The sequence below is a fragment of the Ictidomys tridecemlineatus genome, chromosome 6 (assembly GCF_052094955.1).
Source record: "Ictidomys tridecemlineatus isolate mIctTri1 chromosome 6, mIctTri1.hap1, whole genome shotgun sequence".
NCBI lineage: Eukaryota > Metazoa > Chordata > Mammalia > Rodentia > Sciuridae > Ictidomys > Ictidomys tridecemlineatus.
The window spans coordinates 61,735,378-61,762,556 of record NC_135482.1 but is presented as its reverse complement, the minus strand read 5'-3'; the positions used below and the strand labels follow the sequence as shown (position 1 = coordinate 61,762,556).

The 27,179-nt window shown below is 42.1% G+C and overlaps 2 protein-coding genes across 12 annotated transcripts in view; both read left to right on the top strand.

Moving 5' to 3' along the window:
* Sp1 (Sp1 transcription factor) overlaps positions 1-19,086 on the top strand; it is a 51,022-nt gene extending 31,936 nt beyond the window's left edge. For 3 of the 6 annotated variants that reach the window (XM_078014539.1, XM_078014538.1, XM_040280567.2), the window contains exons 5-6: positions 4,419-4,618; positions 6,196-19,086. In XM_078014539.1, the coding sequence (XP_077870665.1) occupies positions 4,419-4,618; positions 6,196-6,509 (514 nt within the window). In that variant the 3' untranslated portion in view covers positions 6,510-19,086. The remainder of the gene's footprint in view (positions 1-4,418; positions 4,619-6,195) is intronic. The other 3 variants (XR_013422902.1, XM_078014542.1, XM_078014541.1) reach the window with 3 other exon arrangements.
* A 131-nt stretch (positions 19,087-19,217) lies between these two features.
* Positions 19,218-26,703, top strand: Amhr2 (anti-Mullerian hormone receptor type 2). 6 transcript variants are annotated; one of them, XM_021726199.3, is made up of 11 exons: positions 19,218-19,726; positions 20,013-20,195; positions 20,417-20,608; positions 20,866-20,943; positions 21,144-21,256; positions 21,372-21,602; positions 24,133-24,247; positions 24,380-24,552; positions 24,756-24,903; positions 25,049-25,185; positions 26,215-26,703. In XM_021726199.3, the coding sequence occupies exons 1-11, from the start codon at positions 19,678-19,680 to the stop codon at positions 26,431-26,433; spliced, it is 1,638 nt and encodes a 545-aa protein (XP_021581874.2). In that variant the 5' UTR covers positions 19,218-19,677; the 3' UTR covers positions 26,434-26,703. The 6 variants fall into 6 exon arrangements, with proteins under 6 accessions (XP_021581874.2, XP_040136498.1, XP_040136499.1 ...); XM_040280564.2 differs by having other exon boundaries at positions 21,126-21,256; XM_040280565.2 differs by lacking the exon at positions 26,215-26,703 and adding an exon at positions 25,661-25,844 and having other exon boundaries at positions 21,126-21,256.
* Positions 26,704-27,179: the final 476 nt, after the last annotated feature.

Genomic DNA, 27,179 nt, shown 5'->3' with positions numbered 1-27,179 from the left:
TTCTTTTCCTTGAAGTCACTGGTTTTTTTTTTGTTTGTTTTTTTTTTTTTAAAGAGAGAGTGAGAGAGGAGAGAGAGAGAGAGAGAGAGAATTTTTTTTTTTAATATTTATTTCTTTTTAGTTCTCGGCGGACACAACATCTTTGTTGGTATGTGGTGCTGAGAATCGAACCCGGGCCACACGCAAGCCAAACGAGCGCGCTACCGCCTGAGCCACATTCCCAGCCCGAAGTCAATGTTTTTGAAAAAGAACAGAAAGTAGTATCTCTTTCTCTTTTTTTTTTAATTTATTTTTTAGTTATAGTTGGACACAATACCTTTATTTCACTTATTTATTTTTATGTGGTGCTGAGGATCGAACCCAGAGTCTTGCATGTGTGAGGCGAGTGCTCTACCACTGAGCCACAACCCCAGCCCAGAATGTGGTATCTTTTAAATGCTCTTTAAAATTCTATTCCCAACCAGGTGTGGTGGCACATGTCTGTAATCTCAGCAGCTTGAAAAGCTGAGGCAGGGGGCTGGGGATGTGGCTGGGGACGTGGCTCAGGTGGTAGCGCGCTCACCTGGCATGCGTGCGGCCCAGGTTCGATCCTCAGCACCACATACCAACAAAGATGTTGTGTCCACCGAGAACTAAAAAATAAATAAATATTAAAAATTCTCTCTCTCTCTCTCCTCTCTCACTCTCTCTTTAAAAAAAAAAAAAGAAAAAAAGAAAAGCTGAGGCAGGAAGATCGAAAGTTCAAAGCTAGCCTCAGCAACATAGTGAGATCCTGCATCAAAATAAAAAATAAAAAGGGTGGGCTGGAGATGTGGCTCAAGCCTGGCACGAGTGTGGCCTGGGTTCCATCCTCAGCACCACATACAAACAAAGATGTTGTGTCCGCCGAAAACTAAAAAATAAATATTAAAAAAATTCTCTCTCTCTCTCTCTCTTTAAAAAAATAAAAATAAAAATAAATAAAAAGGGCTAGGGATGTGGCTTAGGTCTCGAGTGCCCCTGGGTTCAATCCCTAGTATTAAAGTAAAAAAATAAATTAACAAATTAAAAATCTGTTAGCCCCTGATGGGGAGAATCACAGCCTCTGGGACAGGAGTCCCTGTGTTTCTCCTTTGCTAGCAAAGCAATAAAACTTCTTTTTTTTTTTCTTTTTCTAAGCAAAAACTGTTTTAAAGTTTTATTCCATTAAAAAAGCAAGCACAAAAATATAAAAATAAGAAAGTACCAAAACAGAAAATAAATTTTTTCTTATTTATCCTGCATTATAGAAAAGTGGGCCATATGTGCCTAAGTCAGAAGCACTGAGTAGAGCACAGTTTTCTTCTAACAAAGTTTCACATGGCTTACTTACATTTTTTGAAGGAAATTCTCTGATTTGCTCCTAAATGTGATTTTATTTCTGTTATGTTTTTTTTTCCTTTGTTAGTAATAATATGTGCTGTTAAAACACAAGAAAATTCCCTCTTGAAAATCTCCTCAGTGCCCACTAATGGATCACATATGTCATAAATTGATTTTGGGGAAAAAATGCCTCAGAACTGTTTCCTGAGAGGAACATGGGATCTACTTCATATAGGAGGAAAAATTACATTTTTGTTTTAACATACATTGCACTAATTGGGATCATTGATCCCTCATGCCTCCCCCTCTTTTAAAAAAAATTTTAAATTATTTGTTACCAAGGATTGAAACAAGGGACGTTTAACCACAGAGCCACATCCCCAGTCCTTTTTAAAGTTTTTGTTTAGAGCTAGGGCCTCGCTAAGTTACTGAGGCTTGCTTTGAACTCTCCCAAGCCAATAGGATTACAGGTATGTGTCACTATTCCTGCCCTCCCCTTTTTTAAGATAGGGTCTTCTTATATTGCCCAGTCTGGCCTCAAACTTCAGGGCTCAAGCAGTCCTCCTACTCCAGGCTTCTAAGTAGATAAGACTATAGGTACATGGTACTACATCTGGCTCTTCTCTTGTGTTTTAACTTTTATTCAGTCTATCCACCTTTTCCGCTGAGTCTGTGATATTGTGTTACCTTTTTGGGGTTTCATTTTTTTACCATTTGGCTCTTGATTCTTGTTCTACGAGAAAAATTTTGTAATTGTAAAATACTACTTTTTTTTGGTACTGGAGTTTGAACCTAGGGGTGCTCAACCGCTGAGTCACAATTCTAGTTCTACTTTTGTATTTTATTTTGAGATAGGGTCTTACTAAGTTGCTAAGGCTGGCTTTGAACTTGCCTCAGCTTTTTGCCTCAGCCTCCCCAACTGTTGGGATGACAGATGTGGGCCACTGTGTCCGGTTATTACATTTTCTTTTTTTGTGTATGGTTCTGGGGATTGAACCCAGGCCCTTATGCATGCAAGGCAAGCACTCTACCAACTGAGCCATATCCCTAGCCTCCAACCATACATTTTCTTTAAAGTTCCCTCCAAGTGTTTAAATGGGCAGGCCCTTTTTTGCTCATTAGGTGAGTCCATAACCAAAAATACCACTATAATAATATTTCCCATGGGTAATGCTTGGTCTGAGACTTAAGTTCTGGAAGACAAGAAAATGTCTTCAGACATCACAAATCACTGTAATAGTGATCATCTATCTCTCTTTTTTTGGTGGTACTGAGGGTTTAACCTAGGAGCTACCACTGAACTACACCCCCAACTCTATTTTGAGACAGGGTCTCATTAAATTATAGAGGCTGGCCTGGAGTTTGTAATCCTTCTGACTCAGCTGCATCAAGCAAACGATCATCTCTTTCAAAAAATATATAGACAACAAAGTTGATTAAGGAACAAGAAAGCAGGAAAGAACAAATATTCAGTAGAGGAAACTTGAATTTTGGCAATGAAGAACCAGAATCAACTGTGCACACACCTATATTCCTAAAGGGGACTGAGGCAGGAGGATTACAAGTTCAAGGCCAAACTCAGCAACTTAGGGAGGCCCTAAGCAACTTAGCTAGACACTGTCTTAAAATAAGAAAATAAGGGGCTGGGGATGTGGCTCAAGTGGTAGCACGCTTGCCTGGCATGCGTGCGGCCTGGTTCGATCCTCTGCACCACATACAAACAAAGATGTTGTGTCTGCCAAGAACTAAAAAAGAAATAAATATTTAAAAAATTTAAAAAAAAAAAAGAAAAGAAAAGAAAGGGACTGGAAATGTAGATCATTTGTAAAGCACCTCTGGCTTCAATCTCCAGTACCAAAAAATAAATAACAACAAAAAGAAGCAGAATCTGCTAGATTGATTATTTTTTAAATACTGGAGATTGAACATAGGCATGCTTTACCACTAAACTACATCCCCAGCACCGCCCCCCCCCTTTTTTTTTCCTGAGATAGGGTCTCTTTGGGTTGCCCAGTCTGGTCTTGAACTTGTGATCCTTCTGCCTCAGCCTCCCCAGTAGCTGGGATTACGTGCATGCTCTGCTATACCTGTCTAGATTTATCTTTTTTAAAAATAAAAGTTTAGAGGTTGGGGTTAAAGCTCAGTACTAAGTACCTGTGGAGCATGCAGGAGGCTCTAGGTTCAAGCCCCAGCACTGCAAAAGAGAGAAAGAAAGGAAGGAAGGAAGAAAAGTTTGGGTTAAAACCAGATGTCCTGTTGCATGCCTATAACCTCAGGGACTTTGGAGACAGAAGCAGGAGGGTTACAAGTTTGAGGCCAGCCTGGGCAACCTAGTGAGATCCCATCTCAAAAAATAAAAAGGGCCAGGCATGGTGGTGAATGCCTATAATCTCAGTGGCTCTGGATGCTGAGGCAGGAGGTTCCCAAGTTCAAAGCTAGCTTCAGCAATTTAGCAAGGCTCTAAGCAACTCAGTGAGACCCCGTCTCTAAAAAAAAAATTCAAAAAAGGACTGGGGATGTGGTTCAGTGATTAAGTGCCCTTGAGTTTAATCCCTGGTACCAAAAAATAAATAAATAAAAAATAAATAAAAGGGGCGCTGGGGTTGTGGCTCAGTGGTAGAGCACTTGCCTAGCATGTGTAAGGTGCTGGGTTTGATCCTCAGCACCACATAAAAATAAATAAATAAAAATAAAGGTAATCTGTTCAACTACAACTAAAAAATAAATATTAAAAGAAATAAAAATAAATAAAATAAATAAAAGGGCTTGGGGCTAGGTATGGTGGCACATGCCTATAATCCTAGTGGCTCAGAAGGCTGAGGCAGGAGGATTGAGAATTCAAAACCAGCCTCAGCAATTTAGCAAGGCTCTAAACAACTAATCAGAATCCTATCTCTAAATAAAATATAAAATGGGCTGGGGTTGTGGCTCAGGAGTTAAGTGCCCTGGGTTCAATCCGCATACTTAAAAGAAAATGAAAAAAAGGGGTTTGCAATATAGCTATTGCTGTTAATATTTTATGCTTCTTTAATTTCAGTCTTCAGAGTGAATGATAATAGTTGTGTTCTCAATTTCAGGGGTTCTGGTGATCCTGGCAAAAAGAAACAGCATATTTGCCACATTCAAGGCTGTGGCAAAGTATATGGCAAGACCTCACACCTACGGGCACATTTGCGCTGGCACACAGGCGAGAGGCCATTCATGTGTACCTGGTCATATTGTGGGAAACGTTTTACACGTTCGGATGAGCTGCAGAGACATAAACGCACTCACACAGGTAAGCTAGAGCCTAGGGAAAAAAAATAGTAATAGGACAGAATGGAAAGACAGAAGATATGTCTGTGAAATAGCTAAAATTTCCAAGCAACTTATGTGTGGAAGTGAATATGTAGACTATAAATGGAATTGGAATTGATCTAAAAAATTTGAAGATGGAAGAAACTAGATTTCAAGTTGACTTTGAAGAGAAGCACTGCCCCCATCACTCTTGTTTTTTTTCTTTTTAATAATTATTTTTTAGTTTTAGGTGAACATGATGTCTTTATTTTATTTCTATGTGGGGCTGAGGATCAAACCCAGTGCATCCTGCATGCTAGGCAAGCACTCTGCCATTGAGCCACAACCTCAACACCCCCCCCATTGCTCTTCTTGGTCTTTGTCCTGCCTACTTTCCTGCTAAATTCTGCCTTGCTTTACTCTGTATTAACCAACCTTTATCTATTTTTCTTCCCCAAGAAAGGAAACTATACTTGCTAGCTACTTTCCTGCTAAGTTCTGCCTTGCTTTACTCAGTATTAACCAACCTTTATCTATTTTTCTTCCCCAAGAAAGGAATCTATACTTGCTAGGTTGCTCATGTTCTTGTCACCTTCCAAGGCTGACTTTATTCTATCTCATGTAATTATTTATTTATCTGTTTGTTTATTTACATATTTATGGTTCTGAGGATCACCCCAGGAGCATTTTACCATGCAGCTGCATCTCCAGTCCTTTTGTTATTTATTTAATTTTGGAATGGGTACTAGGTATTGAAATTAGGGGGGCTGGGGATGTGGCTCAAGCGGTAGCGCGCTCACCTGGCATGCGTGCGGCCCGGGTTCAATCCTCAGCACCACATACCAACAAAGATGTTGTGTCGGGGCTGGGATGTGGCTCAAGCGGTAGCGCGCTCGCCTAGCATGCGTGCGGCCCGGGTTCGATCCTCAGCAGCACCACATACCAACAAAGATGTTGTGTCCGCCGAGAACTAAGAAAAAATAAATAAATGTTAAAATTCTCTCTCTCTCTCTCTCTCTCTCTCTCTGTCCCCCTCTCTCACTTTCTCTTTAAAAAAAAAAAAAAAAAAAAAAAAGATGTTGTGTCCGCCGAGAACTAAAAAATAAATATGAAAAATTCTCTCTCTCTCTCTCTCCCCCTCCTCTCTCACTCTCTCTTTAAAAAAAAAAAAAAAAAAAAAAGAAATTAGGGGCACTCAACTTCCAAACCACATCTCCAGCCCTGTTTTGTATTTTTAGAGACAGGGTCTCACCAAGATGCTTAGCCCCTCACTGTTAATGGAGGCTGGCTTTGAACCTGGGATCCTCCTGCCTCAGCCTCCCTAGCACCTGGAATTACAGGTGTGCCCCACCATGCTCAGCTTGTTTTTTATTTTGAGACAGGCTTTTGCTAAGTTGCTTAGGGCCTGAATTGCTGAGGCTGACCTTGAACTTAATCCTCCTGCCTCAGCCCCCTGAGTTACTTGAATTGTCAGTGTGAGCCACCGCACCTGATGTAATTTGAAGGTGGTAAATTAGGCAAGATATCTCCACTTCCTGACATGTCAGCTTCTTACCTTTTGTCTCTCCCTTTATCTAGGTGAGAAGAAATTTGCCTGCCCTGAGTGTCCTAAGCGCTTCATGAGGAGTGATCACCTGTCAAAGCATATCAAGACCCACCAGAATAAGAAGGGAGGCCCAGGTGTAGCCCTGAGTGTGGGCACTTTGCCCCTGGACAGTGGGGCAGGTTCAGAAGGCAGCGGCACTGCCACCCCTTCAGCCCTTATTACCACCAATATGGTAGCCATGGAGGCCATCTGTCCTGAGGGTATTGCCCGTCTTGCCAACAGTGGCATCAACGTCATGCAGGTGGCGGATCTGCAGTCCATTAATATCAGTGGCAATGGCTTCTGAGATCAGGCACCCGGGGCAAGAGACCTATGGGCCAATAATACCCATCAACCCCCGGGATGCAAGTTAGCATGGGTCCAAGAGACATGTGGGAGAGAGAGAGCCATGAGGCATTAAAATGCATGGTGGTGGGAAGAGTTTGGGGATGTATACAAAGAAGAGATGGGGTTCTGACACCCACCCGTATCATCAGTGCCTCCTTACAGGTGGGAAACATCAGTGAAAATTCTGTTGGTGCCACCCTTTGATGAGCATTTGTTTGATCCCAGTTTCTTCTTATACTTCTTACCCCAGTCTCCCATTCCTTCGTTTCCCCTTCTCAGCTCTCCCATGATGGATCCCCCCCCCTTACCTAAAGCCATCATGCCTTGATAAATATATATGATCATTGAAATACTTTTTAACAAAAAACAGATTCTATATTATATATATATATATATGCATATATATATAAAGATATATAGAGATGCATTCACAGGGGTTGGCTGGGAGGAGGAAGGAGACCATTCTGTGACCAAAATACCTTGGTCATTTTTTTTTTTTTTTTTTTTTTATATATTGCCTTATTTCCTTAGGGCTGAGCCTTATTGTGACACATCAAGCTTTTCTGTAGATGTTGTCTTGGCTTCCCACCAGAGTAAGCATTTATATGCTCTGCTTTTAGTTTATATATACATACATAATGTTTTTCCTTTCTTAATTTTATCTTTTTATTTGGGATCAGCTTCTTGCACTCCTTTCTTGACTCAACCCTTTCTATCTCCCCTTCTCTCACCTAATCACTTCATGTTTTGTTTTTGGTAATGGTCCCTGGATGAGGCACTTCTGTCAATCTTTTAAAAGCCTTAGTCCCAGCAGCAGAATGGAAAAACTTGAAGCCTAGTATGATGCTTGAGATAGCTATGGAGGGCATGTTCAAAATACTCCTGACGCAGGCACCTTCATGGTGCTGGAGAGTCAAAGGCATCTCCCTTCATTAGCTCCTCTAAGCATCAAGAATCAAGCAAGTCTTTCTGTGGAATTGTACAAGAGACCATTTAAACAGGATAATCTGTGATCTGTTTATATAAATTGTCAAAAAGTAGTCAAATAAATAAATAAATAGGGAATTCCAATAGGAAAAAGATGTGCTCAGAAGAGGAAGTGATGAATAGTTGGGAGTTATTTGGACTTTGATACCATTGTCTTCCAAGGTAGCTCTAAGCCTTGATGTATGGGCTTCTGAGTTCATACTCTGAAAGGAAGTACACTTCCTCTTCTGAACATTCCTGTAGTTTCTTTCCCTTTGTGTTGTTAAAGAACATCAGCCAATAAATCTGTTCAGGTTTCCATTCTGCAGAACTCCAGAGCATGTGCTAGTGGCAAGACAGTGGCTCTTATGATTTTTTTCCCTTAATTCTTCCTTATATGTACTTGGGTGGTTCCTAAGGGAAAGGGAAGCACATGATCATGGGAATGATAGCCCAGAACAAAAAGAAATCTTGTCTTACCACTGTGGTTTATAGGAGAGATTGGGAGAAATCATCCTGCTTTCTCCATGGACTGATTCCAGAAGAGACTGATCCAAAAATTATAGCGGCAGGGAACTCTTGGTGCATTTGGCACTGAGATTTAAATGCAACCAGAATTGTCCTCAAAGCCCAGCCATTAAAGCATTGTCTCTCTTGACCTTCTGGTATCTTGTTAGAGAGCTTTTCACTGTGAGGAAGTGTGGAAATGGCTGTGTGTATGAGTGTTATCTGTTAGGTTGGGGATAGGTTTTCTGTTAGCCAATATTAAAAGAGACCTACAATAAAAAATTACCCTGATCTGATAGAGAAGTGTTTGTGTATGACTGTGTGTATGACTGTGTGTTTGTGCCTGTATATATCTACATACAGAGGAGAAATTATATTTGAAATTGTTGGAAAATAAATTCAGATCAAAATGCCTTTCAGGCCCATTACCTAGAAATCTGTCTTAAAACCTGGGTATGTTCCTGAAGTCATTTCTCTGCTTTTGCTAAATCAGTTATAATTATGACTGGGGGATATTCTGCACTTTCTAAAGAAGAAACTATTTTTGTGTGAAAGTGAAACCCATCATCCAGCTCTATGGCAGAGTCCTTGTACTTAAATCTTTTTATCTTGGCTATCAATAGATGATGCTATGATTCTACTATACATTTTATATAAAATCCATTCAAATTAAGTTTTGGGTAACTTTATGCTGTTGTTAAATTGAAATATAATACCTGTTAATACTCTAAACAATAGTTCACTCCATTTGGTCCTTTCTCTGAAGACAATACTGTTATCAACCCTCAGGAACTATTGCAAGGAACTTTACCCAGATCGGATTAAGAATCCTGAAGTAAAAGTCATCCATGACTGTTCATCATCACACACTTTATTCCCACTGAAAGGCAGAACTTAGAGTCGGTTATTTTATGTCTGTAATCATGTTCTTTGGCATCTTTTGGAGGAAAGGGACAAATTAACATGCTGGAGTATACAGTATTTTACTCCATAGAGCATTTCCAGGAATGGAATCTTCTCCAGTATGAAATTATTAGCTGCAAACTAGCTTACTGATGCTGAGAACTACAAGCTTTTAGATGAGGTTATTTGATGGTGTTTCTCTCTTGGGTGAAAAGTTGCTGGTTCATTATCATTACCATGAGTGAATTTATATCCAATTCATTGTACTTATCCTATTTCTTTCCCACAGAGGAAGCTTTAGATCCAGCATCTTGTTTGGCCCACAAATGGAATTAACTTCTGCTTCTGTCTCCCAGCAGCAGCAAGCCATTTAGTCTTTTCCAGGAGAAGTTAGGTGGTTACATTCCTTGAGTCAGGAGCTCTTTAGTGAAAATTCCCCTTTCCTGAACTTTAGGCCAGCAGAAATTAATGTAACTGACATGCATATTCCGAACATATTTTCATGATTTAAAAAAAATTTTTTTTGATGACCAAACCTTGCAGGGTTGGGCATACCAGGACTAGTAAAATGAAAGCACTCATTGTCTTGTTCTTTCAGGTTGCCCATTCACATTCATCTGCTTATCACTTAACTGTCTCACTTTTTACCCAGAGAAGTAACAACCCACACCATCTTCCTTCAGGGACCTCCCAGCTGGCACTCTTGTTTTTGGGTGCTATGCAGAATGTAGTTTAATGGATATTTCTCAGCCTAGTTTCAGAATAAATAGAACCTTTGATCCCCAAAAGTATAGACTGAAGTATGGGGTAAAGATTATGATTGGGGGAGGGTTGGAGACAAAAGCTGTAAATTACTATGGCTGATTTATTTCTACTATATACATATATATATTTTTTGCTTTTGTATATCCTATATAGGAAACTAAGCATTGTATTTTTTTAACAAATCTGAGAAAGCACTATGAACTGCAGGTGTTTGACTTTCAGAATATATTTTGTATTGTTAAATATCTTCACATTGTGTGAATACTGGAAGCTGCAGATCTTTGCTAGGACGCAATAAATTTATACACTTTTTGAGGGTTTTTTCCTGGGGTGCTAATCAGGCCCCTATTATGCTTTGGGGGGAGCCCTGGTGCTACATGCTTAAAGTTTTCATTCAGTTGTAAGTACCCTGATGCCTTTTGGACCTTGGGATCAGATCAAAAGAGTTTTGGAGATCAGGTACCAAGGAAATGAGGACAGTTTGGCTGCCTCAAATGATAAGGGGCTCTTTGCATAACTTTTCTTCCCCTTAGCCAAAGCTGTGTAGCCTCTTGGGGTTGGGAGGAGAAATGTGAAATCTCAGAGTTCATCTTCCCGTAGAAGAGAGCCAGTAATTTATGTGCAATGATGAAAGGTGGCAGCAGTAGCTTTGGGGGAAGGGAGGAGGATATGGCACTTCTCCAACCCCGGAAAACATTGTTTTTGAGAACTGCTGATAAAATATGGGCATGTTATTACTTTTGTTTGGGAGACTGTGTTCTTTCTGGTGCCTGTCTTGGCTCTACTCCGGGGGTGCAGACCTAGGAGGATGAGCAGACCAGCTTTGAGGTTGACCTATTTCTTTTCTTTGTCTGCCTTCCGTAAATACCAGCCCCCAGGAAGACATTAAGCAGCCTTAAGCTTAAATTTATACTCCCTCTTCCACACTTGGCTCACTTGCCTTAGATTGAAGACCAGGAAAGGAAAAGAAGGGAAGTTCCTGGCTTCATTCCTCCCCTAGGCCTCCTCCACTTTGATTTTAACAAACCCAAAAAGATTTTCTCCACAACATTCATTTGCAGGAAAGGAGTATTTTCCCATTTGCTCCTTCAAACAGCCCAGCTTTCCTTGTCTAAGTGTAGGGATTAGCCTTCATTTAGTCAACCATGATCTGTCCTTTAATTCTCTGAAGTCCCAGCTCAGTATAAAAAATAAAAAAGTCGGGTTTGGCTGGGGGTGCAGGTAGTGAGGACTTTGTTGATACCTCCCCTTGGGACCTCCCAGCTGGCACTGTTTTGGGGTATGTGCTTTCCTATTTCTTGCCTTCAGGAATCACTCTGTGCCTTCTCCACAGAGGAGGATTGGGCTTCCTCTCCCCAGCTTTGCCAGTAACTAACTGCTCTTGAACAATGTCAACAGGGGCAGCTATTCATATTTCTGATCATCCCTTTCTCCCAGTGGCATCCCATGCATGGCCCTTACCTAGAGTCTAGGGGAAAAAGAATATGAGGAGAATATCTGATATTCTATACACCAGTGGCAGCTGTCCCAGGGCCTGCTCCTCTTCCCTAGTCTGTCATCATCCTGGGGCGAGGGATGGTGCTTCAATCTCTGGTGCCTAAAACAAGTTTCTCTCTCTTAACACTGGCAATAACCAGTCTCCATACCACTGTTGCCTTTTAAACTTCTTAATAATCTCATGCTGTGTGTTCGTTGTTGATTCCAAACCAATTATCACCAGGGCTGTGTGGGTAAATACTTTTAATGGTCTATCATCTTGCTCTTTTCCAGCCTACTCTTGTGTATGTATGATGCTAATTTCTTGTTTTTCAGTTTCTTCCTGCTCCTTTTGTATCTTCTTTCTTGTTTTTCCCCCTACCTTTTGTCTGGGTGTTTTGGGGCTCTTCCCCCTCCTTTTGTACAAAGATTAGTTTCAATGTAGTCTGTAGCTCCTTTGTAAACCAATTAAAAAAAGTTTTTTTTAATAAAAAAAAGCCATGTCTCTGGTGTATTGAGAGGGTGGGGAATGGGGAGAATATGGTTACAACTTCATATTTTGAACTCTGCAAATGTTTCCAGATATACAACAGTTGTGTTCCTGAATGTGTTAATTAGTGAAGTTTACCCTACTTCAATCCCAGGTAAAGTTTCATGATCAGGTCACTGTTCCACAGCTTCCCAGAAGAGTGGAGAACTAAGGGCTGGGAGTATAGTTTAGTTTTAAAGCTCTTGCCTAACACCTGTGCCAGGTCCTGGGTTTGATCCCAGTACTCCAAAAAGCTAAAAAGGAAAACAAGGCTAGCCAAAAGAAACAGGGGCAGCCCCAACTCTTCCTCCTCCTTTTTTTTTTTTTTTAATATGGTCTTTATTTTGGAACAATTTTCTTTTCATTGGGAAAGGGTAATTTTAGTTTTACAGAACGTGGTGCACACCAATAATCCCAGCAGCTGAGGAGGCTGAGGCAGGAAGATTGCAAGTTCCAGGCTAGCCTCAGCAATTTAGTGAGACCCTATCTCAATAAAAAGCACTGGGGTTGTAGCTCAGTGGTAAAATGTCCCTGGGTTAAATCCTCAGTATTGGAAAGAATAAAAAAAATATAGAAAAATTGCAAAGGGAGTACAGAGTTTTACCCTTATCCAGTTTTCCTCCTCCTGACATTTTACCATGGTATGTTGTCAAAACTTAGATGCTAACATTGGTACATTATGTGAACTGAACTTCTTACTATGGGTTTCATTAGTTTTTCCACTGATACTCTCTTTCTATTCCAGGATCCATTCTAGGGTAACACATTGCATTTACTTATCACATATCCTTTGTATCCTCTGTGACAGTCCTTCCTTGTTTTTCATAACTTGGTCTGTCTTGAGGAATATTGGCCAGATAGCCTATATGTAGCCCCCAATCTGGGTTTGTCTGATGTTTTGCTCATTGTTAGCTTATGGGGGTTGGTTTGTTTTAGTTGTTGATGGACACAATAGCTATTTTTTTATGTGGTGCTGAGGATTAAACCTAGTGTTTCACATGTGCTAGGCAAGTGCTCTATCACTGAGCCACAATCCCAGCCCCAGCTTATGGTTTTTGAATGAATACCACAGGTAAAATACCATTCTCATAACACAATGATAGCGTCTATGGTATGCAAGTAACATTATCAATGTTAATATTTGCCAGATTTCTGCATGATAAAGTTAACTTTTTTCTCTGCCTACTCTTAGTAAGTGAATCACTAAGACTAGCCCAACTTGAATGGGTTGGTGGAAATTAAGCTTTACCTCAGAGGGGGCATAATCTGTATCTGTTATTTGGAATTCTGTAAGGAATTTTCATCTTCTTTTATTAGACCATCATTTATATTAGTGTGGATTCATGTATATTTATCTTATACTTGGATTATAATTTAATACTACATTACTTAATTTCTCAATTAACCCAACTTTGGCCTCTGGGAATTCATGTTGATCATATTTTTTTGTAAACAATTTGTTTTTTTTTTTAATTTTATTGCTTTTTTGGGGGGGCACTGGGGATTGAATTGAAGGTTTTTTTACCACTGAGCTACATTCCCTTTCCTTTTTATTTTTTTGTACCAGGGATTGAACCCAGGGGCACTTAACCACTAAGCCTCATCCTCAATCCTTTTTTATATTTTATTTATAGAGACAGGGCCTCACTAACTTGCTGAGGTTGGCTTTGAATTTGGGATTCTCATGCCTCATCCTACAGAGTTGTTGAGATTACAGGTGTGTGCCACATTGCCTGCCACTTTATTGCTTTTAGATACATAAGATGCTTCAGGCTTATCTTGTATTTTTCCTGCCCCTGCCTTCTGATCACCTAATCCTCTAAGGTTCCTTGTATTGGAGAATGTCATTTGGAAACCAAGATCTAGACCTGGTATACTTTGCATTTCTTGTACCCTGTATTGTTTAAATCTGGTCTCTGGTCCCTTCTGAATTGAAGTTAGAAATTCTGACAACTTTCCCAATTTTCCATCAGGCTCTAGTTTTACTTTCTAAGAAATGTGTTGTTATATTACCTAACAAATATTTGGTCAATTGTTAAACTGTTGTTTACCAGGATTCTCAGTTAATTTTCTTATTCTACTATTTGTGTCTTCTTTGTCAGCACTCAACCATGGGTAAACCCAGCCATTTGCTTTCCTTATATGACATTTTAATACTTGACTTTATTGGGGGTTCACTTGTCTGTTTTGGAGTGTGTATTTATGGGTTTGGTTTTGCAGCCTTAGTTAGATGAGAGCTCATAATAGTTGTCTTATCTATTCATTTAGTAAACATCTATTGATCCTTTACTATGTGTGAGGTACTAAGTTAGGTTAAAAGTATTAATAAAAAAAAACTTAAGGAGGTCCTTGTCATCAAGGATTTCATAGTTTGGCAAGTAAGACAGACACTATTGATTGCTAGTTTTTGGATCCTGACCTAATTTATATTAGATGATTTGCCTCTTAGTTCATTGAGGAAATGGAAGCATTTCTTCAAACTTTCCTATCCTTCTCATTAAAAACATCTGTATTTTCACTAATTTAACCTTTTTCTCTCTTCCTAGTAGAGAAGTGTTATTTTTCCTTTGCAAGACCAGCCCTGCTTGTCAACTTGTGCTGTCAACCTCATTTCTTTGACTTTTTGTTCTTTGTTTCAATGATACCTTTTTCCTTTTCAAGCTATCCTTTGGTTTCCTTTTGTCATCCTCTTATGCATGTTCCATTTTGAAAAACTTCTGCTTATTCTTCCAGCTACTGATTTAGTTCTTTTATTTTTCAGTTAGCAAAATCAGTTTACACTCATTTTCCTCTTTATTCATCCTCAGGCCACTTTGTTAGCACCAATTACTTAACCAGAATTTTTCTCATTAACATCAGGACCTGATGGCAGCTCCAGTGATCTTTCAATTATCAGCCTCTTTATGACTACTGCACCTTAAAGCTTTTTGTCACATAGAGTGTGACACTGATACTGTTCTTGATTTTCTTTCAATATGTCTGAATATTCTTTTTAGTCTCTTTAATAGTCACTTTTGCCTCTGTCCCTTAAATGTTGATGTTTCCTGTCTTATGTTCTTTCTTTTTTATTTTGTTTTATTTTTTTGTAGTTGTTACGGACAGCATACCTTTATTTTATTTGTTTATTTTCATGCAGTGCTAAGAAACCAGTGCCTCACACATGCTATGCCAGCACTCTGCCACTGAGCTACAGCCTCAGCCCCTTTATCTTTCTCATTGAAAGAGTCTTATCCACTTTTTTTTTTTTTTTTGGTAGTTGAACACAAAACCTTTATTTTATTTGTTTATTTTTATGTGGTGCTGAGGATCGAACCCAGGGCCTTGCATGCGGTAGAGCAGTGCAGCGCTCTACCTGAGTGCTCTACTGCTGAACCACAACCCAAGCCCAAGTCTTATCCACTCTTTAGTTTTAACATACATGTTGTCGACTCCCAAATCTCAAGCCCTGACTTTGTCTTGACCTGAAAACCTACTTATTGGACAATTTTATCTAAACATCCTGCAGATGAACTTGGTGTATTAGAAGGGGAAATAATCCTTTGTATTCTGCATCTCCCTTAACAATATTACCTGCCCCTTAATTACTCATGCTTGAAACTTCAGAATCATCTTTTAGTTTTCCCTTTCGTCTACCCATATGCAATTAATTGCTAGTCCTAGGAGTCAATTTTACCTCTATAGTGTTTTTTGTTGTTTCATGTTTGTTTTGTTTGCGTATTGCTACAATCCCAGCTCTCTTTTATTTTATTTTTTTTAGAGAGAGAGAATCTTTTTATAATATTTATTTTTTAGTTTTCGGCGGACACAACATCTTTGTTTGTATGTGGTGCTGAGGATCGAACCCGGGCTGCACGCATGCCAGGCAAGCGCGCCACTGCTTGAGCCACATCCCCAGCCCTTTATTTTTTTATCTTGAGACAAATACTCACTAAATTGCCAAGATTGGCCTGGAATTTAATTCTGCCTAACTGGGTGCACCCAGTCAGTGCTCACTCTGGTTACTGGTTACGTCTTTTTTTTTTTTTTTTTTTTAAGAGAGAATTTTTATGAGAGAGAGATCTTTCTTTTTAGAGAGAGAAAAAGAGAATTTTAATATTTTTAGTTCTCGGCGGACACAACATCTTTGTTGGTATGTGGTGCTGAGGATTGAACCCAGGCCGCACGCATTCCAGGCGAGCATGCTACCGCTTGAGCCACATCCCCAGCCCCTGGTTATGTCTTATAACTGATCTCCATAAGCCCCAGTCATTCATCTTCCACATTGCCACAAGGCCCCTGCCTAAAATCCTTTGCTTTTAGTAGAAGTCTAAGCTCCTTGTTATAAAATTGAAAACCTTTCCAATCTGGTCCCAGTATATATCTATGTTGATTTACTGCCTCAAATCTCATTGCTTTCTTGTCACTAAATATACATGCTTGTGTATGTTTGGCACCAGGGATCTAACTTGGGGCACTTTACCACTGAACTATATCCTTGGCCCTGTAAGATAGAGTCTTGGAAAGTTGCTGAGACGGGCCTCAAACTTGTGATCTTCCTGTCTGAGCCTCCTGGGATTACAGGGGTGCAGCACCATGACCAGCATGCTTTGTGTTTATATATCTACCTTTTTAAAAAAAAAATTTAAAAAATTTTTAGTTGTAGGTGGACACAATACCTTTATTTCATTTTTATATGGTGTAAGGATCAAACCCAGTGCCTCACACTTGCTAGGCGAGCACTCTACCACTGAGTCACAACCCCAGCCCTTTACTCCTACTCTTTGCTTTAAACAACCACTCTCTTAAAATCATTATGTTGACCTTTTTTTTTTTTTTTTTTTTTTTTGGTGCTGGGGATTGAACCCAGGGCTTTGGGCTTGTGAGACAAGCACTCTAGCAACTGAGCTATACCCCTTACCCCTTTGTTGACCTTTAAGATGATTTAAATGTCCCTTTCTCTGAAACCCTCTTGGCATCTTTCTTACTTTATCTTCTATGTCTTAGGCATAATTACTTGATCTTTCTTCTTGTAAACAGTTTTGGGGCATATCTCTAGTGTGACACGTAATTTTCTGGCTTCTTATTGATATAGCTGCTTGACTTTCTAGACTATGAATTCCTGAAGGGCAGGAATAATTTCTGTCTGAAATTATTAGGCCCAGCACCTAACAAACCTTTTCTAGACTGAAATCCATAGCTACCTGCTGAATTAAATAAAGGAACAGCTTACTTTGTAGTCAATAGGATCAAAGGTAAATAATTGGGGGGCTGGGGGTGTGGCTCAGTGGAAGCACACTTGCCTAGCATGTGTGAGGCACTGGGTTCAATTCTCAGCACCACATAAAAATAAATAAAATAAAGGTCTATCAACAACTAAAAAAAATAAAAATAAATTATTGGATCATTGCTGACTTGAATCAGGGAGCCCTAATGAAAGTGATTATGTAGAGGCTGGGGTTGTAGCTCAGTTGTGGAGCACTTGCACATGTGAGGTACTGGGTTCCATCCTCAGCAACACATAAAAATAAATAAATAAAATAAAGGTATTGTGTCCATCTGAAACTTAAAAAAATATGTTTTAAAAAGTTTGGTGGGATCTATAAAGTCTTGACTCCTATGTGGTAGTCCTTTAAGACCTTCCTAATTCCTCAGTTAGACTATTGCCACCACTACCATCCTACCTCTTTTTTTCTTTTCCACAGTACTGGTGATTGAACGTAGGACCTCCTGAGTGCTAAGCAAGGATTTGACAACTGAGTATGTTCCCAGCCCTTTTATTTTATTTTTTTAATTGTGGTACTAGGGATTGAACCCAGGGCCTTGCTCATGCTAGGCAAGCACTCAACCACTGAACTACATTCACATTCTGTTTATAAATTTTTATTTTTCGACAGCGTCTCACTAAGTTGCCCAGGCTAACCTCAAACTTGTTATCCTTCTGCCTTAGCCTCCCAAGTGATTGGGCTTATAGGCATGTGTTACTACACCTAGCAGATTATTACACTTTTTATTTTTGTCTCAACTCTTAAAACCTAACTACCCAGAGCAGGTGTAATTCCCGTCAACCTGATCGATTGTTTCTTCCTTAGGAGTAGTTATTTAAAGCTTTCACTGAGGAGACTACCTTTTTGTCTCAACCTTACCCTGTCTCACTCTGAGGAGACAGCCTCCTGAGACATACCAGACAAAAGAAGTTATTTGATCTTCAACTCCCACCCCCACCTTAGACTTATCTCATCTTGGAGCAGCTGAAGGAAGATAGCTGGAACTGAGCACAACATTTCATGGACTTCACTGGCACAGCCCCACAGGCTCTTAGAAGGGCCCAAGAAAGGATGAGTAGCTGTCTCTAGTCCTAGTCGTTCTACCAGCTTCTATTACACAATCATTGGAGCTTTTACTCCCCCTCCTGAAAGGCCTCAGCATGCTCAGAGAGTACTCATACACTTACCACCACCCCACCCCTTCCCATCTAGCCAGTTTATTCTGACAAGCTTTCCAGGAAGCCACTAGGGGGCAGAAAGCTTGAAAAATAGGGAACCAATCCCCTCTGACTAAATCTAATGGGACCCAGCTGCTTGTAGTTGTGGAAATAATTACCTATGACTGTGGATACTTTGGGGAAGAATCTGGTGGAGTTGGGCTTCTGTCTGTTGCAACACAAGCCATTGACCTTCTTCCAGCTCCTGCTGACATTCTCTTTACATACCCTATATTCTCCCTTCATATTTTATATTTGTAGAACTTAATACATATAGGAGGTGTACTGTGTTTATTAATCATCAGAGAAGTTACTTTCTGCCTTCTTGCCACAGCGCAGACTTTGTCCTATGTCTGCTGTCCTCTGGTGGTGATAGTTTGAACTGTACCTACCTTCTAATTAGTGGTCTGCTGGCAGATAATGCTGGATATTTTTTCAGTAATCCAAATTCAAATTTTGAAGTATGCATTTAATGGAAAATTTTTTCATTGCTGAATTTTGTATTCATTTTTAGACAGCATTACATAATACAAAGAATAGAACCTGGTCTTTTGAGTCAGAATTGCCTAGGTTCATATCACAGTTCTGCTGTTTTCTACTGACCTTGGGCAACTTACCTAAACTGAATTTTCTTGTTTATAGAGTGGAGATATAATAAACATCTCAGCGGGGGAATTAGATGATTGTAAAATGCATAGCCCCAACTACCCTAGCACATAGTAGGTGCTCAATAAAAAGTTGTAATTGCTTCAATAATGGTAATTTGCTCAGTGTGTGAATCCATGTGATTTTTGTTTCTTTCTTTGTTTTGTAGTGCTGGGGATTGAACCCACAACCTCACATATGCTAGGCAAGTGCTCTACTACTAAGTTATATCCCCAGCTGTTTTATTATTATGGTAAAATACACATAAAAAATTAACCATTGTAACTATTTTCAGTGTCATTTTTTTTAACTCTGAAAAATTTTATGTACTTTCTGACCCATGAGTTTGAAAAATGAGGTAAAATCTAGTATGGGGTATAAGGCCTCCCTCTGCCCAGGAAGCTGTAGATTTGAGCCCTGAATACATGAGTTACAGGGGATCTTGGGCAAAGCTAAATGGCTCTAGGTATTTGACCTTGCTTTGATTTCTAGCCTGAGAAAGGCTGACTGGATCCTGCACCTTCTTCCAAGGTCAGCAAAGGGCAGAGATTTGTAGTTAGGTATCACTGGATTCTCAGCTGGGCCTCCAAATCCCCCTCCTCCTGCTCTTCAGAGAAAATAGGAGGTGGCTAAAGAGAGGAGGATATGAGATTGGTTCTCTGCTCCTCCCTTTCTTTCCCTGTTTTCCTCATACCCACTCTCTCCCCCACAGCAGCCTTCTCCCCCACAGCGAGACTGGGATAGGACAGAGGGGGTGGAGTTGGGGACTCAAGGCTTGGAAGCTCCATAGTGCCCTGTATCTGAAGGGAGCTTTGCTCTGGGGCAGCTGTGCTGGCTTATGCTGTCCTCCTCCTGCTGCTGGCATCCTTCAACAAGATGCTGGGGAGATTGGGACTTTGGGCATTGCTTCCTACAGCTGTACAAGGTGAGTGTCTATAGGGAGGGGCAGGATCTTTCCACCCACTCAGTGAGCAAAAAGGACTCTTGAAGCAGAAGCCATCACTTTGGAAGAGTGGTGAGTGGGCTGGTTGAGTGAGGGTGAAGGGTAGTCATGTGTCCCTGTGGTGGCATCAGGTTCCAGGCCTCTGCTGACCTGGGTTTCCCCTGTGGCTTTGCTGACCCTGGGAAATGAAAATCATGTTTTGTGTATCCTTTTGCCCCTACATTCACACCCGTCTTGAATCCTTCCCTTTCCCCATCCTGGGTTTCAGCACCACCAAACAGGAGGACCTGTGTGTTCTTTGAGGCCCCTGGAGTGCGGGGAAGCACAAAGACACTGGGGGAGCTGCTAGATGCAGGACCAGGGCCTCCCAGGGTTATTCGCTGCCTCTACAGTCACTGCTGCTTTGGGATCTGGAACCTGACCCAAGGCCGGGCCCAGGTGGAAATGCAAGGTGAATGGCAAAGTATATGGCAAGTGATAGTTAGGGTGGGAGACAGGAATGTCCTGGGGGAGAAGGGGAGAGATGGAAATATGTGGAGGAAAAGAAAAGCCTATGTGAGATAGAAGGATGCTTCTCGCAGAGAAGGGAGTTATCCTTTCTGATTCCAGACCCCATTTTGTCCTCTCCCTTGTTCCTTCTATTCTACTCTTCCCCTAATCCTACCCCATCAGGATGCCGAGACAGTGATGAGCCAGGCTGTGAATCCCTCCACTGTGACCTGAGTCCCCGAGCCCATCCCAGCCCTGGCTCCACTCTCTTCACCTGCTCCTGTGGCACTGACTTTTGCAATGCCAATTACAGCTATCTGCCTTCTCCAGGGAACCTGGGGGTTCCTGGCCCCCAAGGTACCCAGGCTACCCCAGGTAATTACTGGCTAGAGCCCCATCCTGAGGCCCAGGTAAGGAGGAGAGGTAGAACCAGGTCTAGTTCTCACCCTACCCCCTCCCTAAGCTTTCCTCCTCCTGGCCTTGGGAAGCTGGTTGCCCTGGTGACAGAGAGATAAGGGGGCTTGTGACTAGGATGGGGGTGGGTTGAGAAGCAAGCTCTCTTAACAGGGGAGAGGTGCAGAGAGCAGTTTGGGGCAATGTTCACCCACCTCTGTTCTTGCCTTAATGACCAGGCGAGTCCAACTGGATGGCATTGGTGCTGTTGGGGCTGCTTCTCCTCCTCCTGCTTCTACTGAGCAGCATCATCTTGGGTACTAATTTGCCCCATCTCTCCCTTATGACCAAGATACTGCCCTCAAGCTCTGAGTCTCTTGTCACCACTGACCCCACATTCCTGAGATCTCTATACACTGTCTTTCATGACCTCCACAGACAACTCCTTCCTACAAAGTCCCCTTCCCTTGTCCCCATGCCTATACACCCTGACCTTCAGGTTCTTCTCTGCAACCAGCCCTGCTACAGCGAAAAGCCTACAGAGTGCAAGGTGGGCCACAGCCAGAGCCAAACTCAGGCAGGGACTGGAGTGAGGAGCTGCCGGAGCTGCCAGAGCTATGCTTCTCCCAGGTGCCCCCTGGAGGGAGGAAGGGCTCCTCTGGGCATTCCTGGAGGTTGTACTGGGGAGAAAATCTGGCCTTGGTGTTAGTTCGGAGGCCTGCACCCAGCACAGTGTTCCCACTAGGTAATCCAAGAAGGAAGTCACGCAGTGATGTGGGCCGGAAGGCTGCAAGGAGAGCTGGTAGCCATCAAGGCCTTCCCTCCAAGGGCTGTGGCCCAGTTCCGAGCTGAAAGAGCAGTGTATGAGCTGCCAGGCCTACAGCATGACCACATTGTCCGCTTTATTACTGCTGGCCAGGGGGGCCCTGGCTCCTTGCCCTCTGGGCCCCTGCTGATACTGGAATTGCATCCCAAGGTGAGGACTAAGGAGTGTGTGTGTGTGTGTGTGTGTGTGTGTGTGTGTGTGTGTGTGTGTGTGAGTGTGTAGTTGGGGGAGATTGCATGGCAGGGGGCTGGCTATATACACTTATTCTTCTGCTTTAGATTTTCTCTTCCTTAAAGCAATTAAAAAAAAAAAAAACTGGGGATTGAACAGTACTTTACCACTGAGCTATATCCCCAAACCTTTTTATTTTTTTATTTTGAGACAGGATCTCATTAAATTGCTTAGGGTCTTGCTAAATTGAAGAGGCTTGCCTCAAACTTGCGATCCTCCTGCCTCAGCCTTCACTAGGATTACAGTCATACACCAACATGTGTGGCTTGTCTTTTTCTTTTTTATTACACAAGTAATGCACACTTTTTTTTTTTTTCTCTCCCTATGTTCCCCAGGCTGGCCCTGAACTCTTGGGCACAGTGATTTTCCTGTCTCAATGCCCAAGTAGCTGGGACTGCAGGTGTATACCACCCACCTGGCTCATGTTAATATTTTTAACCCTTAAAATATAGATAAGGGAAGGGAGAAACCAAACAGTTAATATTCCCAACCTTAAAGAAAACCATTGTCGGGCTGGGGGTGTGGCTCAAGTGGTAGCAGCACACTCGCCTGGCATGCGTGCAGCCCAGGTTCGATCCTCAGCACCACATACAAACAAAGATGTTGTGTCCGCCGAGAACTAAAAAATAAATATTAAAATCCTCTCTCTCTTTCTCTCTCTCTCTCTCTCTCTCTCTTAAAAAAAAGAAAAAAGAAAAAAAAAAGAAAACCATTGTTAAAGAAATAGCTCACCCAATACAGTGGCAAAAACTTGTAATCCCAGCCAGGTGGGAAGCTGAGGCAGGGGGATCACAAATTGGAGGCCAGCCTGGGCGATTTAGCAAGACCCCGTCTTAAAATAAAAAATAAAAAGGGCTGGGGCTATAGCAAAGTGGTAAAGTGCTACTGGGTTCAATCCCCAGTATGGTGGGGATGGGGGTGGATAAAAAGACTGGAGGTATAAGTGTCATATGTCAAATGTATTAAAATCTAAAAGGGAGGGCCCTGAGGTGGAGAACAATGAGTTGCAGGATAAAGAGAGGAAGTAGGCAGAGGCCAGAGCACACTGGGCCTTGTCAGTTTACTAAAGGTTGGGATTGTTTTTTTTTTGTTTCTATAGCATTTCCCATCTAATAGGCATTGTATTAAGCACTTTAGACACATTTTCATACTTAATATTCACATACTATGAGGTAGGAATTACTATCCACAGAGGCTCAGGAAAGAAAGTCATTTTACCAGGATCGGTGTGACTCTAGAGTTGCTTTTCTCCTGTTCACCCCAACAGCAGGACTCTTCCACCTGTGTGTAAGAGCTCCATGACCCAAGTCCTTTTCCTCTTGTAGTTCAACCTCTTCAACCTGTTTCGGTGCCCAAATGCAGTAGTCCTTTCCTGGATTTTATCAGCCCCTACAGCTCCTCTATCTCTGAGATCTTGAATTCTGGAAAGTCCTCCCTTTGACCATATTCCTCCTGACCCTGCTCAAAAATCACTTTTTGTTCCTTTAACTGTGTCTGACTTCCCATAGACAGTTAGTGGTTTTTGCTTCACATCTATGACACTTTTTTTTCCCCATTGTGGTATTTATTGCATTCTATGCTTATATGTTATCATTATGTCTCACCTGTCCCTGAGCTACCTTGGTGTCTCAATACAGTTGCTGGTATACCAAAGGTGCTCAAAAATGTTTGTTGAATGGGGGGCTCTATTGCTCCTTTGCCTCCAGTTCCTTATCTGCTGCTCCTATCCACCAGGTCTACCTATCCATGTCTACAGAGACCTGACACTTCAAGCAAGGTAGTTCATGAGAGGGGCCACTGAATAACTTTCCTCTTCTCTTTGTTTCAAGTTCTCTGAGTTGGCATAAGGTGGTGGTTAATAGTGGGTGATTCGTGAGTCAGACTGCTTGGATCTGTGCCCCACTTGTCTCTCACCAACTGACCTTAAGCAAATTTACTTAACTTCCTCTAAGCTCTTCCTCTGTAAAATAGAGGTGATCAGAATACTTCCCTTGTAAGGTCATCATAAAGATTTCAGAGGCCAGTGCACATGGCCTGGGCCACAATATGCACTCAGTTATGTTGACTTGAAGTTCCTTCCTTCCTTCCTTCCTTCCTTCCTTCCTTCCTTCCTTCCTTCCTTCCTTCCTTCCTTCCTTCCTTCAGTTGTGGATAGACAGAATGCCTTTATTTTATTTGTTTATTTTTATGTGGTGCTGAGGATAGAACCCATGGCCTCACACATGCAAAGCAAGCGCTCTGCCACTGAACTACAGTCCCAACTACTGGAGTTACTATTTTTCACATCAATCTCACTGATGCTCATTCTTACTCCTCCACTGCCTGTTGTTGTCTTGGTCTGGACCTGTCAGGGTGTCTGTCTGCAGGGCAGGTTTGGAAAGAGATCTGTCAACTGATCCCTACTCTCTGGGATTTATCAGTTACCCCTCTTCTCTCTGCTTTTCCTTAGGGCTCTCTGTGCCACTACTTGACCCAGCACACCAGTGACTGGGGAAGTTCCTTGCGGATGGCACTCTCCCTGGCCCGGGGCCTGGCATTTCTGCATGAGGAACGCTGGCAGGATGGTGGGTGAACCGGCTGCCAAGGGAGTCAGGAATCACACTACTGTGTCCAATTCTCCCTTAGCTTGGAAGGGAAAGATTGAATCAAAAGAGTGAGGAAGACCCATATCTCTTCAACCTTGGATTTTCTCACAGGCCAGTATAAACCAGGTATTGCCCACCGAGATCTGAGCAGCCAGAATGTGCTCATTCGGGAAGACAGGTCATGTGCAATTGGAGATCTAGGCCTAGCCTTGGCGCTCCCTGGTTTCAGTGGGTCCCCTGCCTGGGCTCCTTCTCAATCCCAAGGCCCAGCTACCATCATGGAGGTGAGTACTATGGGTAAGGGTAAGGGACAGGATGATGGTGGTAGCATTGTGACTATCACTATGGCAATAGTGCTATGCAGCAGTGCCTGAAGTGGTAGGGACATTGCTGAGTCTATGGTGGGGAGCATTATGGTGCATGAATTAGGGATGCAATGAGGGTTGCCACAGAGATGATTCTTGGCCCTCCACATGTTGCTCTCTAGGCTGGCACCCAAAGGTACATGGCGCCAGAACTCTTGGACAAGACTCTGGACCTCCAGGACTGGGGCACAGCTCTTCGGCGAGCAGATGTTTACTCTCTGGCTCTACTTCTATGGGAGATCATGAGCCGCTGCCCCGATTTGAGCTCTGGTAAATTTCTTACTCCTGGTGCCCCACTCACCCCTTCTAGGCTTACTGACTTGGTTCCAGAAAGCTGTGACCTTCTTTCCCTGCCTTCACTACATGGGAGGCACCTCAAGGCAAGCTTACATCTATTCCTTGTACCTTCCCCCAGATGGCAGACCATCACCTTTCCAACTGGCCTATGAGGCAGAACTGGGCAACACTCCCACCACCTGTGAGCTATGGGCCTTGGTAGTAGAGGAGAGGAGGCGCCCTTATATCCCATCTACCTGGATATCCTTTGTTACAGTAAGAGGCCATTTCTAGCCAGCTGGGGACTGGGTATGGGCTTCAAGGACTTCTCTTCCAGGACCAGTCTATCTATTCCTGTCTCCTCTCATCTCTCACCACTCCCTGGTTCATGTTCCTCTGAGACTAGAAAAACTAAAGAGGTCCTCAGTTGACCCTCTTTCACCCTAAGTCTCATACACCCCATTCCATCCACAACTTTCCTGCTCAAGTCTCTCTGTACTCTCCTCCATCAATTAGCCCTGTTCCTCATTTCAGCAGACCATCCCTGACTTTGCTTCTTTTCTGGGCTCTGCTTCCAAGAAGGTGCCTCCCCTGGTATGTTGGAACCCAAAATCTAACCAGTGACTTCTTTTTTTTTTTTTTTTTTAAAGTTGCTACTTTCAGTTCATGATGGTGTGATTTTTTTTAAAGAGAGAGAGAGAGAGAGAGAGAATATTTTTAATTTTTTTTTTTTTTTTTTTTTTTTTTTTAGTATTTGGCGGACACAACATCTTTGTATGTGGTGCTGAGGATCGAACCCCAGCCACACGCATGCCAGGCGAGCGCACTACCGCTTGAGCCACATCCCCAGCCCTAACCAGTGACTTCTTGTTGTGTCTCATACATCTGTATTTCTGATGCAACCCAATAAAAGTCAGTTCTAGGTAGCCCAGTAATAGATCACATGCTTAGCATGTTCAAAACCCTGGGTTCAATACCTAGCACTGCAAAAAAAAAAAAAGGAAAGAAACAGAAAATAGGAGTGGCTGGTGCAGTGGTGCACTCCTGTAAAGCAACTTAGAAGGCTAAGGCAGAAGGGTTACAAGTTTGAGGACCACCTTGGCAATTTAGTGAGACCCTGTCTCAAAATAAATAAATATATAAAAAGGGCTGGGGGTGTAGTTCAGTGGTAAAGTGCCCAGTGAAACAACAACAAAACACAGACAAAAACAGGAGTAGTATACATTGAAGATGGAAGATGCCTTTTAACCTTGGGGTCTACTCAAGATCCCAGGGTCAAGCCTGCTTCCCCGTCATTCCTCCGAGGACCCTGGTGGACTGAGGGAGCTCTTGGAAGACTGCTGGGATGCTGATCCAGAAGCACGACTGACAGCTGAGTGTGTACAGCAGCGCCTGGCTGTCCTGGCCCATCCTCAGGAGGACCACCCCTTCCAAGAGAATTATACACACGGCTGCCTACCTCTCTGCCCAGAAGACTGTACCTCCATTCCTACCCCTGCCATTCTCCCCTGTGGCCTCAGCTGAGGGCCTGTCACTTCAGTATTCATTAAGGCCTTGATTCCAGGAATCCTTAGTTTTATCTTAGTTCTCATGTGTAAATGAGCAGTTTATGTGGAATCTATGTTCATGTAAACATAAATGTGATCATGTGCCTGTTTGGGCTGCCTCATGACTACCTTTCCCACTTGCTGAATCTGGGATTATTCTGTGGCATCTGGTTCACAGCAGTTCTGACCAGTGAATAGTGGTAGATGTGCACAGGAAAAAGAATAAAGTGAGTTTTCCAGATTTTTATCTTTGGCCTTCCACCTTTCATGTGACCCTGGGCCCTCCCTTCTCTCTCCTTTCTCCACTAGAACTTTTTTATTTATTTATTTATTTATTTATTTTTTTAGTGGTGGTATCTCACTGAGTACTGTGGTACACACCTATAATCCAGCAACTCATCTGACTGAGGCAGGAGGATTGCAAATAAGGGCTGGAGATGTAGCTCAGTGGTTAAGTTCCCCTGGGTTCAATTCCTAATACCAAAAAATAAAAAATAAAAATAAAAAAAGATAAAGGGCTGTGAATGTAGTTCAGTGTTAAAGCACCCTGGGTTCAATTCCCAGTGCCAAATGAATGAATGAATGAATGAATAGATAGATAGATAGATAGATAGATAGATAGATAGATAGATAGATAAGTGATGGATCTCCTTCTGGGCACTGGGGAAAGAAGAGTGAACACAATGAGGTCACTGTACCTGAAGGTGCTCAGTAGCCTGCAGC